Below are 14047 nucleotides of genomic sequence, written 5' to 3'. Positions count from 1 at the left end.
TTTGTGGGCATCTGGGAAGTGAACCAACATATGATAGACCCCCACCACCACGCCGTGTGTGTATGTCTTTTAAGTAAAGTTAAAATAAATAAAAATTTTAAAAATAGGGGTCAAAATTGTGAAATAGCAGGTAAAACTACAACCTCAATTCCAGCATCCTGGAATTCCAGTACTGGTTTGTGTCCTGGCTGCTCCACTTCTGATCCAGCTCCCTGCTAATGAACCTGGGAGAAGCAACAAAAGAAGGCCCAAGTGTTTGGGCCCCTGCCACTCACATGGGAGACCTGGAAGAAGCTTCTGCCTCTTAGCTTCAGCTTGACCCAGGCCTGGCCATTGCATGGCATCTGGGGAGTGAACTAGCAGATGGAAGATCTCTCTATGTGTCTTTCCCCCTCTCTCTGTAATTCTGATTTTCAAATAAATGTATTTTTTAATTTTTAAAAATAATAACTATGAACTCTGGACATTTTTTTAAAAATCATGAAAGCTGGCATTGTTAGCACAGCAGGTTGGGCTGCTACGTGCGACACTTGTATCCCATATGGGTTCCAGTTCCAGTCCTGGCTGCTCCACTTCTGATCCAGCTCCCTGCTAATGTGCTTGGGAAATCAGCAAAAGATGGCCTGAGTTCTTAAACCCCTGAACCCATGTGGGAGATCTGGCTGGAGTTCCTGGCTCCTGGCTTCAGCCTGTCCTAGCCACGGCTGCTGCAGCCATTTAGAGAGTAAGCCAGCAAATGGAAGATCTCTCTGTCTCTCTGTCTCTGTCTCTGTCTCTGTCTCTCTCTCTCTCTGCAACTCTGTCTTCCAAATTAATCTAAATAAATATTTTTTTAAAAAAGCATAGTCATTACTTTCTTTACACAGAAACTTTGTTGAACTTCAACATTTTAAAATACAAATTGTCACTCGTGAATTAGTACATATTCTTGCTTAGGCTCTTGCATTTAGCATATGTATGTCTCAGAAGATAGTGACAAAATTAATAATGTTGCAAGATATCTATCGAGTGATTCAGAGATCACCTAATCATACCTTCCTAATTTTACAATGAGAAAAATAAGACCTCAAGGATTTAAACATGTGCCCAAGGCCACATGGCTAGTTTAGGCAAAAACTCAAGTTTTTTGAACCAATTCAGTGATATGTCCAAACTGGAACTCTAATTCATGGTCCCAGATGGATATCAGACTTTTTCAAGGGTTAAATCCAACGTGATAGACTGACAAATCAATCTGCGAATGGGCAGATTCCCAGATTTGAGACAAAAACATGTTTATCCTAAAGAGCATTTAATGCCCATGATCTTGACATGTTTGCATTTCTATCCTTCACCTGTATCAGTGAAATGGAAAAATAATAAAAACACCCAAGGACTTGAGGGTTAACCAGTCAAGCATATCCCTGGCCATGCCATTGGTTGTTGGAGACATAAATAAGGACATGAAGCAAGAATAAGACCTTCATCTCCCATCTGCTACTCAAGGACAGGGGAAAACCTTTCCAAGATTCTGTTTGGAGGAGCTCCTCTTCGAGACATCCAGAAGCGTTTGTCTTTGGTAAGGGTCCCCCATTTTTACCCTCCATGTGAGTACATCCGGAGCTGGGCTTCCACCATCGACTCGAGTTGGTGGAGCAATACTTCTCAGACTTGCCCCTGAAATGCTAGTAAGGGCAGAGGAGAATTCCCCAAAACAGGCGAAGCGGTGCTCCACGGGCCTGAGCTTGCTCTGCCATCTCTTTTATTCAACTATTATTTGTAAAATGGTCATGTGTCAGATGTTTTTGTGTTACATTAAAATTTTGCTTGTGCTAATAATGAATCCATGTCAATATGCTAATTTTGGTCCTCTGCTATGGTTCTGGGGGCAAGGATATTAATAATTAAGAAATAGTCACTGGCGTATTAAGGGGTAATGGGCACCTTGTGTGTAAGTTGTTCTCAAGTAGCTCAAGGGAATGTTAATAATTGGGGAATTTGGATGGAACATAAAGGAGAAATCTGTGTGCTTTTGCAGAATTTTAAATTATTTCAACATAAAGATGTTTAAATTTATTGTTAAATGTTATGCCATTGAATGTTTCAACATACTCCATCACGCAGTTTTATTGTCTATAAAAAATAATCAAGTAATTTAAAAGCACCTCAAGCACTTATAGTGAAATATGAAAGAAATATGCTTCTTCATCCTATAACTGTGTGACTCCTCTGTGCCCACCTTGGTTGTGCCGAAGATAGGAGAATCCTGACCTTCGTGAGGTTTGGCTTGACTTGCTCTGCATGAGTTTGTTATCTCTGGCCAGTATTTCACTAGAAAAACTGGATGAGGAAGAAGGATGCTCTTGGGGCTAGGGTAGTCAAAAGGTCCCTCACATCCAAAAAATGGGAAAATAGACACAAAGCACTAGGAGCAGTGACAGGAACACAGAAAGCCCTCAGTAAGTGTTAGCTGTGAGTGCTTCGCTCATTGTCACCATTGTCATACCTGGGAGGTCTGAGGGCTGCACTTGACTTGTGAGTGCAAGGCCAGAGCAGGCATGGGAGAGAAACCACAGGCCTCAACTCTGGTTGGGTTAAAGACCACACCCTCTTCCTCAGGAGGACAAGTCCAGGGGCAGGAATGAAGGAAGACAGTGTACCTGCTGAGGCAAGGCCTTGGTGAGAATGGGCACTCTGAGAAAAACCCCAAAGAATTACACAGGAAAGAAAAAAAGAAATGAGCGGCAGACATGATGAGTCACGGGAAAGAGAGAGGCTTCCCAGAAGGAATGAGACAATCGTATTTCTTGTAATGGAGCGCAGAGGCTCAGCTCATAAGCCAGGGTCCCGCTCATAAGCCATTCTCATGGCCATGGGTCTTCAGACCCCAGGGCCCATGTGGAGGAGAATCCCTCCTGAAGGGATTTAGTCTAACTTGTGGAAGCTTCTGAAAAGTTTCTCCCTCAACCTGAGACTAAAGTGGCTCCCCTGTCCTGATTATTAACTCAGTTATTAACCTCAGTTAATTTCTAACCTCAGTTCCCAGGAAAACAGTGGGAGGAGAGCACTGAAATAGTCAGAATTCTGTTGTTCTCAAGAGCTGCTGGGGGGGGGGGGGGGGGGGATGACACTGCCCTGCAATCTCTCCATACTCTGGTTTCTCTCTTGGCTTTCCCAGCCCCACTACACAGTTTGCCTTCTATCCATCTTTTCCTTCCTCCCTCCCTCCCAGTGATATTGTTGCTTATACTAAAAAAAGTAATTGTGATGCTAAATAGTCACAGCCACAATCTCATGTGTTAATTAACATTGTAATGAATGTTTCTCAGCCAAGAATAATAACAGGTCAAATGGTCAAATACCGGGACCTCAGGGCAATCCACTGCCAGGAAAATGTGCTCCTTTAAGTCACCTGTCCTAACTCCTCTACTGCCCTCTACTGAGGGACCGGGAAGCAGCCTACCATGGATAGGTGAACAGTTTAGCAGTTTAGCTGAAAATATTCTATACTGCATATTGCATCCAGAGTAACAACACTTGCCTCCTGAGGCTAACGAACACTGTGCCTTGCTTCCCAGCTTATCTCAGCCTTGGAGCCCACAGACAGAATCATCAGCAACAGTTCTCCCACACTGTCCTTAGTACCTTATCAGAGCAGTGTAGCTTTTAACCCATCAGCCGCGGGAGTTTCCTCTGTAAACACGGCCCACCACTGTCCTGTACTGAGGGGCCAGGAGCCAGTTCTGGCCACTTCCATATGGGCAGAGGAGTGGACAGTGTATACCTCATTTCCCCCTCAGCACCCCTGGTCATTTGGAGGGGCCTTGGTCCCTGCTGCAGCAACCCTGCTGCTCCAGAACCCTCCTTCTTCCTGAAGACACCACCAGGCGGCTCTTTGGAGCCTGAAGAATCTTCCTGGGGTGCACCTGCTCTGAGACTACTGCCCTCCTGGTGCTGCTGCCCTTTAGCCCAGCAAGCCAGATGGAGCTTCCTGGCATTATCTACCTTCCTGGAGTATCCTGAGAAAAACTGGCTTAGGGAGGAGTGTTGCTTATTCGCTAATCCTTCTTTCAAGCCACCTCGGGGTCTTCTTTAGGCCTTTCTGTATACTCCAGCCTGGCACTTGCGGTGTGGGAATTTTAGAAATCATTCAATTGAGACACTTCATGTTATAAGTGATGAAGAGACAGACAGGACTGGGGTGATGACTGGCTTGGATACATGGTTACTGTGGGCCTCTGTGGGCCAGCTAGCCAGGAGCTGGGCTCTCGGTGAAGAGAAAAAAACAAAAGTAAAGTCGAAGACAAGTTGTCTTCGAGACAAAAGGAAGACCAGTCTATTACACCCCAACAATTTTCCTGGGGTCAACTGTGATTGGAGAGAAATGAGAGAGGCTATTGGGAAAGCGCGTGTGGATAGGACCTGGGCTGAGCAGGAGTCACACTGATGCCGTACTGGGGAGGCTGGGTGCGACCCTGCGCAGCAGAACCACTGGGAGTTCTTAGCAGAGAAACAAGGTAGAGAAAGGAATATTTCCCAAGACTCACCCAACAGTATTATATATGCTCAGTTAGACTTGGGGGAGAGAGTCAGCAAGGAGGCAGTTAGGAGGTGATGAGAGATACTCAGACAGCATGCATACCAGAGTACCAACAAGACTACGGGACTCCTGTTCCCCTCATGCTTTGAACAGGCTGGGTACTTGTATATGGCCTACTAATTAGTATGGGGATGAAGTAGAAGAAAAAATCATTCCTCCTGCTGCTTTTGGAAAGCCCTATTCTGACCCAAACCTTGAGTACTGAGGTACATATTATCCTGGTCGCCTTTAGTGAAGTAGTTACTCTACACTGTCATTCTCTCAAGCATTTTAACATTGCAATACACCACGCTGAATATGTGAAATCTACATGTATATTCACAATTCAGTATCATTTTTGCAGAAACGCATCTATAAATATTTTTAAAGTTTTATTTTTGAATTATTTCACAAGTAATTCCTGATTGACATTGCTCCCTCTTCACTCATAGTACTTGGGAGTTCCTGTAAAATGAGAACATCTAAACTCAGATCAGTTCCCAGTGTAATGAACTTTTTTAAAATAAACTTATCTTTTAATTCCATTTTTTCCAAGAACATTTTTTAAAGCTTTATTTTATTTATTGGAAAGATAGAGTTATAGAGAGAGGTAGAGACAGAGGAGAGGTCTTTCATCCACTGGGTCTGTCCCCAAATGGCCACAACATCCAGAGCTGGGCTGATCCAAATCCAGGAGCCAGAAGTTTGTTCCAGGTCTCCCACATGTGTGCAGGGGCCCAAGCACTTGGTCTATCCTCCACTGCTTGCCCAGGCACATCAGCAGGAAACTGGATCAGAAGTGGAGCAGCCAGGACTCGAACCCATATGGGATGCTGGCGCTGCAGGCCAGGGCTTTAACCCACTGCACCACAGTGCCAGCCCCATGTAATGAACTTTTTATTCATGCCAAATTCCAAGGTAAATTATATCAACTTTATGTTACTTGGTAGCAGGTAAGTAAATATTTTGAATTTGATTTTGTATGGGTTTTTATGTATTGGACCCAATGTAATTTTTTTCTCAGTCTCAAATACTGTAGGCTCTTGAAAACCTCCCAGGCTCTAGACAATGAGTACTCAATGGATAAGAACAGCCTTGAGACTGTGGCAGCTGGGAAAACTCATGATGAACGGCCAGGATCAAAACACACACCAAAGGCACCCCCTCCTCAGGTCTCTCTGGGTGAGGCTGGCCAGCTGCAAGGCCAGCATCTACATGAGGGAAAGCACATTTGCAGCTTAATTAGATCCAGAGCTTGTAAAAGCTGTGGACAGTCACCGGTGGTCAGCAGGAAATGTCTAGACCAGCCCTCTGCAATCGCTACCATCCCCACCCTATCGGTCTAAAGGCTGGCGGACTTGGGTCTGCAAAATGAATAATCACTTGGTAATCTTTCCATCCTGATGCATGGGAGCGGCTCAGATGACAGCCTGCCAGAGAGAAATAACTTCCCAGAGAAGGAAATTTTTCAGAGATTTGCTCCCTGGTGCTCAGCTCAACTGTTTTCTGGGTTCAAAAATCAATGTTTGCTTTGTGGGGAGCAGTGCCTGAAGGGACCCCCACAGTGGAAAGGGTGAGTTCGGGTGGTGAACTAGGCTCTACCTTGGGGAAGAGGCACAAATGTCTTATAAGTTCTACACTCAGAAGCACAGATCCTAGGAGCTTTGTGATTTTTGCCACCTTGGGAAACATTTTATCTCAAAGAAAGAGAAATCATACAAATCCCAGCAGATGCTGGACGGCGTCCAACACATGAGCCACGGACCTGAGACTGGCACAGAGCGAGCTCCCCAGGTGCGGTCATTCACTTTCTCCCTGGACAGTTTTTGCAATGTCCACTCATTTCCAGTATTGTAACTTACTCAATATAGATTTACTAAATGGAAATGAATTGAAACTGTAACACCACCTTTCACAGAATACTAGTGTTACTTAATAAACAGAAGCAAAAATAAGTATAAGAATGTAATCCATTTGTTTATTTTTATTTATTTGAGAGGCAGAGAGACAGAGACAGAGAGCTCCCATCTGCTGGTTCATACCCCAAATGCCTACAACAGCAGAGGTTGGGCCAGGCCAAAACCAGAAGCCAGGAATTTAATCCAGATCTCCCCCTTGAGTGGCAGGAGCCCAATTACTTGAGCCATCACTGCTGCCTCCCAAGGTCTGCATTGGCAGAAAGCTGGAATTGGGAACAGAGTTAGGATTCAAATTCAAACGCACTAATATGGGAGTGTCTTAACTATTAGGCCAAATGCTCATCTCCAATTTGTTTAAGTTTCAATCCAGATATTATTTTCAGCTGAAGATTCAGCCTAAGGCCAGTTGTCTCTATTAAAAAGGAGAACAAACAAATGTCAGAAAGTATTTAAAAATTTACATTTTTGCTCAAAGGGAGATTTTCTTCTAAATGTTACAGAAGGATTAAAAGAGTTATTTAAGGAATGTTCATGCATTATCTAGAGCCACAGAGACACACTGACTGTGCGCTGTTACTATAGAAAATTTTTTCTCCCTCCCTTTTCAGCTTGGCACTAGACCAAAGGGATGGGTCGAAAGTCAGGAAGCTCCTGGCCCCAGCCCTGCCACTCACTCGGTGGCCCTAGGGAGGGCGCTTGCCCTTTCAGGAACTTGATTTCCTTCATCTGCAAAATGAGGGAGTTGAGTGAAATTATCTCTAACGTCTCTTCCAGCTCTGACCTCCTATCATTCCAAGACATCCTCCAACAGGGCAAAATGTCAGGTATGGAAAGAACCCGGCTCACCACACAGCTTTGCCGGCTGGAACATGATTCTCTTACCAGGAGCAACTGTTTCTTCATAACTTCAGCGAGAAACTGGCCCACAGAATGGAGAACTAGTCTGAGGGCATAACCTTTTTTTTTTTTTTTTTTTTTTGACAGGCAGAGTTAAACAGTGAGAGACAGAGAGAAAGGTCTTCCTTTCGTTGGTTCACCCCACAGATGGCCGCTATGGCCGGCGCACTGTGCCAATCCAAAGCCAGGAGCCAGGTGCTTCCTCCTGGTCTCCCATGCGGGTGCAGGGCCCAAGTACTTGGGCCATCCTCCACTGCACTCCCGGGCCACAGCAGAGAGCTGGACTGGAAGAGGAGCAACCGGGACAGAACCAGCACCCCAACCGGGACTAGAACCCGAGGTGCCAGCGCCACAGGCAGAGGATTAGCCTAGTGAGCCATGGCACCGGCCACAGCATAACCTTAAAACCAACTCTTCAGGAACACCTAAGCTAGTCTGGGATAGTGGGGGATGGACTCTTGGCCTGTTTCTCGTCAAAGATTAGTTTTTTTGTGATAAGTTCTCAGAGATTCAAAGAAGAAACATGGCAAGGGAGCATGTGGCACAGCACTTAAGATGCCACTTGGGATGCCCATATCCCATTTCTGAGTACCTGGTTCGAGTCCCAGCTCCACCTTTGATTCCAGCATCCTGCAAATTTGCACTCTGGGAGGCAGCAGTTGATGGCTCAAGTACTTGGGTCCTTGTCACCCAAATGGGACACCAGACTGAGTTCCAGGCTCCTGGCTTTAGCCTTGCCCAGTCTCAGCTTTGCAAATATCTGGAGAATGAATCATAGATGAAAGTTGTCTAAGCCTTTCTCTCTCTCTCTCTCTCACTCTTGCTCTCTCTAAGAGGTGAGTAGGAAAGCAGGACTTATTAAAAGGCAAAGAGATAGCACATACTCAGTGAGTACCAGCAACCTGGAGAGAATTGCCCCCATACAACCTGGGGCCATACTTTTCAAAGGTTTAGGGGTAGTGCTTGGGACAGGGCCTGATGGAATGTCCAAAGGAGGCAGGGTTTGGGTTGCAGCCACAGCACACATGGTCTCCAGGAAGGTGTCACAGCACGGGCATCCGGTGCCTGATGGAAAGTGCGGCTTGGGTGAGGGACTGATGAGGAGTGGGTGTGCCGAGCCTTCGGCCAAGCTGAACCAGCATGAGAGGTGATGGGATTCGGGCAGTGAGCATGTTTGGATGTTGGCAATCCTTAGCTTCTTGTCCCTCACTGAGTCTCTGCTTAGCCCACATCAATAGTGTGGCAACAGGGTTTGAGAATTACAAATCACAGACATTAGGGTCTCTATCCAGAATGAGTCTGTATTCCAGTTTGGAAGATCTTAGTCTGCTAACCTTGCACTAACCAAGTACCACAGGCTGAGTAATTTCTAAACAATAGAAATGCATTTCTCAGAGTTCAGGGAGCTGGGAAGTCTCAGGGTCTGGCAGGGCCCCCTTTCTGCTTCTCTCTGTCCCCACACCGGGGTTCTCCTGGGCTCCCTTCCTAAGGGCACCAACCCCATTGTGAGGACAGCGGCCTCATGACCTGATCTCCTCCCAGATGTGGGAGAGGTTCCTCTTCTGTACAGGAAATTTCCATCTATCAAGCAAATCTCCATCTGGAAGGGAAGCAAGACTCTAAATCACTGGACAGTCTCTTCTCCAACAGAGAAGCACGGACTTACATCTGCACAAGGAAGCTTTCTATTGCTTACTGCACTTTCTCTGGTCACTTTCTGTAGGTCTTCGCCATCTTGTTTCAGTGGATGATGATATTGAAGCCTGAATTCAAAGCCACCTCTTTGAGATTTGGCTCATTTCTCTGGGAATCACTATTACATGTTATTAACAAGTGCACGTGTTAATAAACTTGCTGGTGGGGCTGACGTTGTGGCATAGTGGGCTTAGGCCTCTGTCTGCAGTGCCGGTATCCCATATGGGTGCCAGTCAAGTCCCAGCTGCTCCACTTCTGGATCCAGCTCTCTGCTACGGCCTAAGAAAGCAGTAGAAGATGGCCCAAGTCCTTGGGCCCCTGTACCTGTGTGGGAGATCTAGAAGGAGCTCCTGGCTCCTGGCTTTGGATCAGCACAGCTCTAGCCATTGTAGTCATTTGGGGAGTGAACCAGCGGATGGAAGATCTTTCTACCTTTCCCTCTTTTTGTCTGTAACTCTGTCTTATAGAAAAGAAAACAAAAAGAAACATTTAAAAATTTTTTTTAAAAAAGAAACTTGCTGGTTTTTCTCTTGTTAATCTCTTTTGTTACAAGAGCCCATCCCAACTAAGTGCTATGAAGATGACAGGGTTCAGGATGATATAGAACTGATACCAGGGGCCCAGCACTGTGGCACAGGGGGTAAAGCTGCTCCCCACAGTGCTAGCGTCCCATATGGCACCAGTTCAAGTCCTGGCTGCTCCACTTCTGATCCAGCTCTCTGCTGTGGCCTGGGAGGGCAGTAGAGGATGGCCCAAGTGCTTGGGCCCCTGCACCCGCATGGGAGACCCGGAAGAAACTCCTGGCTCCTGGTTTTGAATCAGCCCAACTCTGGCTGTTGTGGCCATTTGGGAAATGAACCAGTGGATGGAAGACCTCTCTCTCCCTGTCTCTCTGCCTCTGCCTCTCTGTGGCTCTGCCTTTCAAATGAAAAAAGAAAAAAAAAAAAAAGAGCTGATACCAATGACAGCTGGATCAGAGGTCCTTGTCTTCACACAAGAGAAGAATTTTGACTGTGTGATGGAGAGTAGCAGGAAGTAAACTTTCATGAACAGAATACATGTGACATGCCAGGAGGGGCATTTCAGTCAAGAACTAAGAGCCTCTCCCTTTCAAATAAATTTTTTTAAAAAAAAATATTTTAAAATAGAGTATCTTTAAGACGGACAGAAACATAGGCATCTAGAACGAATAGGTGCTTTGGAAACTTGGGGCTTCGATTCAACCCTAAATTTGACACTGTCCAGCTGGGTAAGGGTAGGGGTTTCCTTAACTTCCCTGAGTCAGCACATGAAGGGTGACCGCACTCACACCTCCTGAAGCTGTTCTAAGGCATAAACAATGTGTGTGCTTATCGGAGACATTAAGAGGCACACTACCTGCTGGAACTGAATCATAAAATGTCAGTGATGCTCTTACTTATCTTGGCTGCAGGAGCCCTGCAATCATTGACAATCTTAGAGGGACCAGCAGGACTTCCCCCTTGATGACTTGCTCACCCATCTATCTGCCCTCTGTTTTACTGTCCCCTCTTAGGAAAGATGGCACCAGCCAAGACAGAGTTCCGATCCCTGCTGCTGCTCCTGCTGCTGGGCCTGTGGGTGGCCGAGTACCCAGTCACTGCCAAGCCCAAGGACATGACCTCCGCTCAGTGGTTTGAAACTCAGCACGTGCAGCCCACCCCTCAACCATGCAACTCAGCGATGAGCCGCATCAACCAGTACACAAAACAATGCAAAAACCTCAACACCTTCCTGCACGAGTCCTTCACCAGCGTGATCCCTACCTGTGACACCCCCAATGTAGCCTGCAAGAATGGTCGTAACAACTGCCACCAGAGCCCGGGGCCCGTGTCCATGACCAATTGTCAGCATGTGTCAGGGTCGTATCCAGATTGCAAGTACAAGCAAACAGAAAAGTATGCATCCTTCATTGTGGCCTGTGACCCTCCACAAACAAAAGACGACTCATCATATCCACTGCTCCCTGTGCACTTTGATAAAGTTGTGTAAGGCTCGCTCTCCCCAGGCCCCGCAAGCTCTGCGGACGCTTTCTGCTGCTGCTACATTTCCTTTCCTCTCTTGAATCCCTTACTAAGCCTTACCCCCTTTGCAAATACCATTTCCCGCCCACAAACCCAACCTCACATGCTCTTGATTCCTTAGGGGGTTTATGGGTATCCAAATGATGAGGGAGAAGGATCCTTCTCTTTAGCCCTCTTGTTGCTTCCTTTGCTTTCTCGGTGTGTGGTACTGCGTGACCCTTCCAGAGTCAAGCACACAGGATCTCAGAAGGATGGATCCAGGTTTTGTGAGGCCTCTGACTTATATAACTCTGGAGACCCTCTTAAAGAAAAAGAACGTAGAATTGCAAGTGCAAAAATAAGTCAGGGCAGTGATTAGATAGCTCAAAGAAGGGCAGGAGAATCTTGTGCTGGGCAAAGGAATGTATCTGGTTTCGCTGAAATAAAAGACTCTACTATTGCTGATTGAATGTGTTGCTGTCTGGGGGGAGGGGAGAGGTGGAGCTGTGAGGTTTAGAGCTCTCATTCAGAGGGCCTGGAACACTTTATCTCCATGAGGTGTCAGCTTCCCTGCCCTACAGGCAGGAGAGAGGACAGTGTTCAGTGCAGACACAGCCTTGCAGGGTTGGCCTTGATTCTGTCATCCATGCCCTTAAGAGCTGTCTGGTGGTCCTACCCCATGTGAAGAGGAGGAAGAAGAACAGGCCAAGCCCCAGGAAGCCGGTCAGGTCTGAGGCCTGACCCCCTTGAAAATCATGCCCCAATGCCAGGATCCAAAGCAGGGGCCTCAGCCTTCAGAAGTGAATTGCCCCTCCTTGGGGGTTTCAGAATCAGGCCCTACCAAGAATCTTGACCCAATCTTTATTAGTGCTTCTCTAACTATAGTGAAGGAGCAGTTTTGTATGCAGTCTGCCATAGAAAAATACTTTTGTGGGATACAATAAATGAATGACTAGGACATGAAATAGAATATACAGATACAAGAAAATAAGTGAACATCATGATAGATATTCACACAGAGAAACACATCACATAGTTGACATACGTACGTACACAGGGACACATACTCACACCTGTGCACCTGTGTGGGCTACACATGTATGCACCCTTAATAGCAAGGTACCTCCTCTCACTCCCTCCTTTCTCTGCTTCCTCCTCACATTGCCTTTTCACTTTTGGAAAAAGATGCTCCTACCCAGACCATGACTCAGAATAAGGACAGGATGTTTAGTGAAACATGAAGTGGCAGAGAAAGCACAGAATCCAGATTCCAGCTCCCAAACCCTTCCACGCCTCCAAGAAACAGAGCTCACTGCAGCCTCACACCCACACCGTCCCACCTCAACCATAATTTCCCACAAAGCATCCACCCTTGCATACCACGCTCTGCCCATCACTGCTACCATGTTGCCCACCCCTATGCTCGTGATCAGGGAAGACACAGTGGAAGTGAGAAAGGACATTCAACTACCCCTCAGCCTTCTTCCCAGTGTCGTGGGCAGACTGCTTCCTGTGTGTGCACCTTAAATGACAGTGTTTCTTAAGGTCCTATTCTTAGCCCTTGTTTCTTCTCTCACTACACTCTTCTGGAGAGAGCTGATACAGTGCCACGGACTTAACTGCCACTTACCTGCTCCCAGAGACAATCTTCAGGCCAGATCTCATGAGGTCTAAGCACATACACCTATCTACTGACCATTATCACCCCCTTCGGTGTCCCAAACGCCTTTCAACCACAAACGCGCCGAGCTAAGCCCACGAGCTCCTGGCTTTCAAATGTGCTGGACCTTCTTCAATCCCTGAGTCTTGGTTGGTGGAAATATCACACTCAGTCATTCACCATCCTAATCTAAGAGACATCGGTGTCAACTTATTCTTTTTGCTTGAGTTTTTCAATAATTACCCACTTATCCCAGGTACTGCCTCAAGAGGGCACAAAAGTGCTTGGGTTCTCTTTCCATTTCACTGAACAGCAGTGGGTTCCTAACATGTGCCCATGTTGGATGGTGCTATGATTGGGGGCAAAGCAAACACGCCCAGGCTGGAGCAATACTGTATTAACTAACTCCTCTGGGAAGCAAGGATAAACAATACCTATAAAGTGCTATCAATAAGATACCCAGAGGCAGGCAACACCAGAGAGGTTCAGCATCTGTAAGAGCCATGGCCAGAGAAGCTGGTAAGAATATAGAACACAATGAACCTCTAAGTACACTAATTATATCCAAGCAAGTGGTGTAGCAACCTGAGTAGGAGTTCCTGACTTCCGTGTGTAGGCCGAGGAATTGGATGGAGTGTAATTTGAATCTAGGGGCCGAGGGCTGTACAACTGGCCCACTCACAGGGTAATGACATAGCACCCATAAGACAGAGTTCAGTGGAGGCAGCTGGGGGTCTGAAAAGTGTTGCCTGAAAGCCTGGGGACCAAACCTCTACTGGGTGTCCTCTCGGGCTGCTGAGAATGCATTTCCAAAAAATCACCCGGAACGGGCGTCCCAGCTACTCAGGATGACAGGATTATTTCCTAGGGGGTAAGTATGCTTTAATAGCCATAAAACTTAGAATTACGGACAGAAGTATTAAAAGAAGCAAGTACATGGCATTAATATCTTTGTATCAAGGAACATGCATACACTTGGTATTTTCAGTATTTGCAGTGTTTAAGAGAATTTAGTGTGCTATGGTAGCAAATTAATTTTGTAATTCTATTCCAAACTGTGCATGACTTGAAATGGTACTTTCCTTTAAAATCAGTTTTGGAACATTTAAGAAAACATAAGAATCAAATCACTCTATAAATTGCTAGATTTAAAGGATTTTTAGGTATTCAGGAATGTTTTGTTGGTTAACTCAGAAATTCTAATTATGTTGTAATGTGGGACATGTTAAACTTATAAAATATTCTTTAATGTTTGAAGAGTTGCATTAATTACTTTATAGCTGGTATCAAGTAGTCA

The 14047-nt window shown here is 46.0% G+C and overlaps 1 protein-coding gene across 2 annotated transcripts; it reads left to right on the top strand.

Moving 5' to 3' along the window:
* The first annotated feature begins 1437 nt into the window (after window positions 1-1437).
* On the top strand, window positions 1438-11225 carry LOC100352281 (ribonuclease 8). 2 transcript variants are annotated; one of them, XM_089309997.1, is made up of 3 exons: window positions 1462-1558; window positions 7252-7301; window positions 10604-11225. In XM_089309997.1, the coding sequence occupies exons 2-3, from the start codon at window positions 7295-7297 to the stop codon at window positions 11077-11079; spliced, it is 483 nt and encodes a 160-aa protein (XP_089166123.1). In that variant the 5' UTR covers window positions 1462-1558; window positions 7252-7294; the 3' UTR covers window positions 11080-11225. The 2 variants fall into 2 exon arrangements, with proteins under 2 accessions (XP_002718091.1, XP_089166123.1); XM_002718045.6 differs by lacking the exon at window positions 7252-7301 and having other exon boundaries at window positions 1438-1558.
* The last annotated feature ends 2822 nt before the right edge of the window (window positions 11226-14047 follow it).

Source organism: Oryctolagus cuniculus, chromosome 12 (assembly GCF_051225735.1).
Source record: "Oryctolagus cuniculus isolate XC-2025 breed Fujian yellow rabbit chromosome 12, ASM5122573v1, whole genome shotgun sequence".
NCBI classification, from domain to species: domain Eukaryota; kingdom Metazoa; phylum Chordata; class Mammalia; order Lagomorpha; family Leporidae; genus Oryctolagus; species Oryctolagus cuniculus.
The sequence above is the reverse complement of the archived record's forward strand: the minus strand, read 5'-3'. Positions and strand labels throughout refer to the sequence as shown.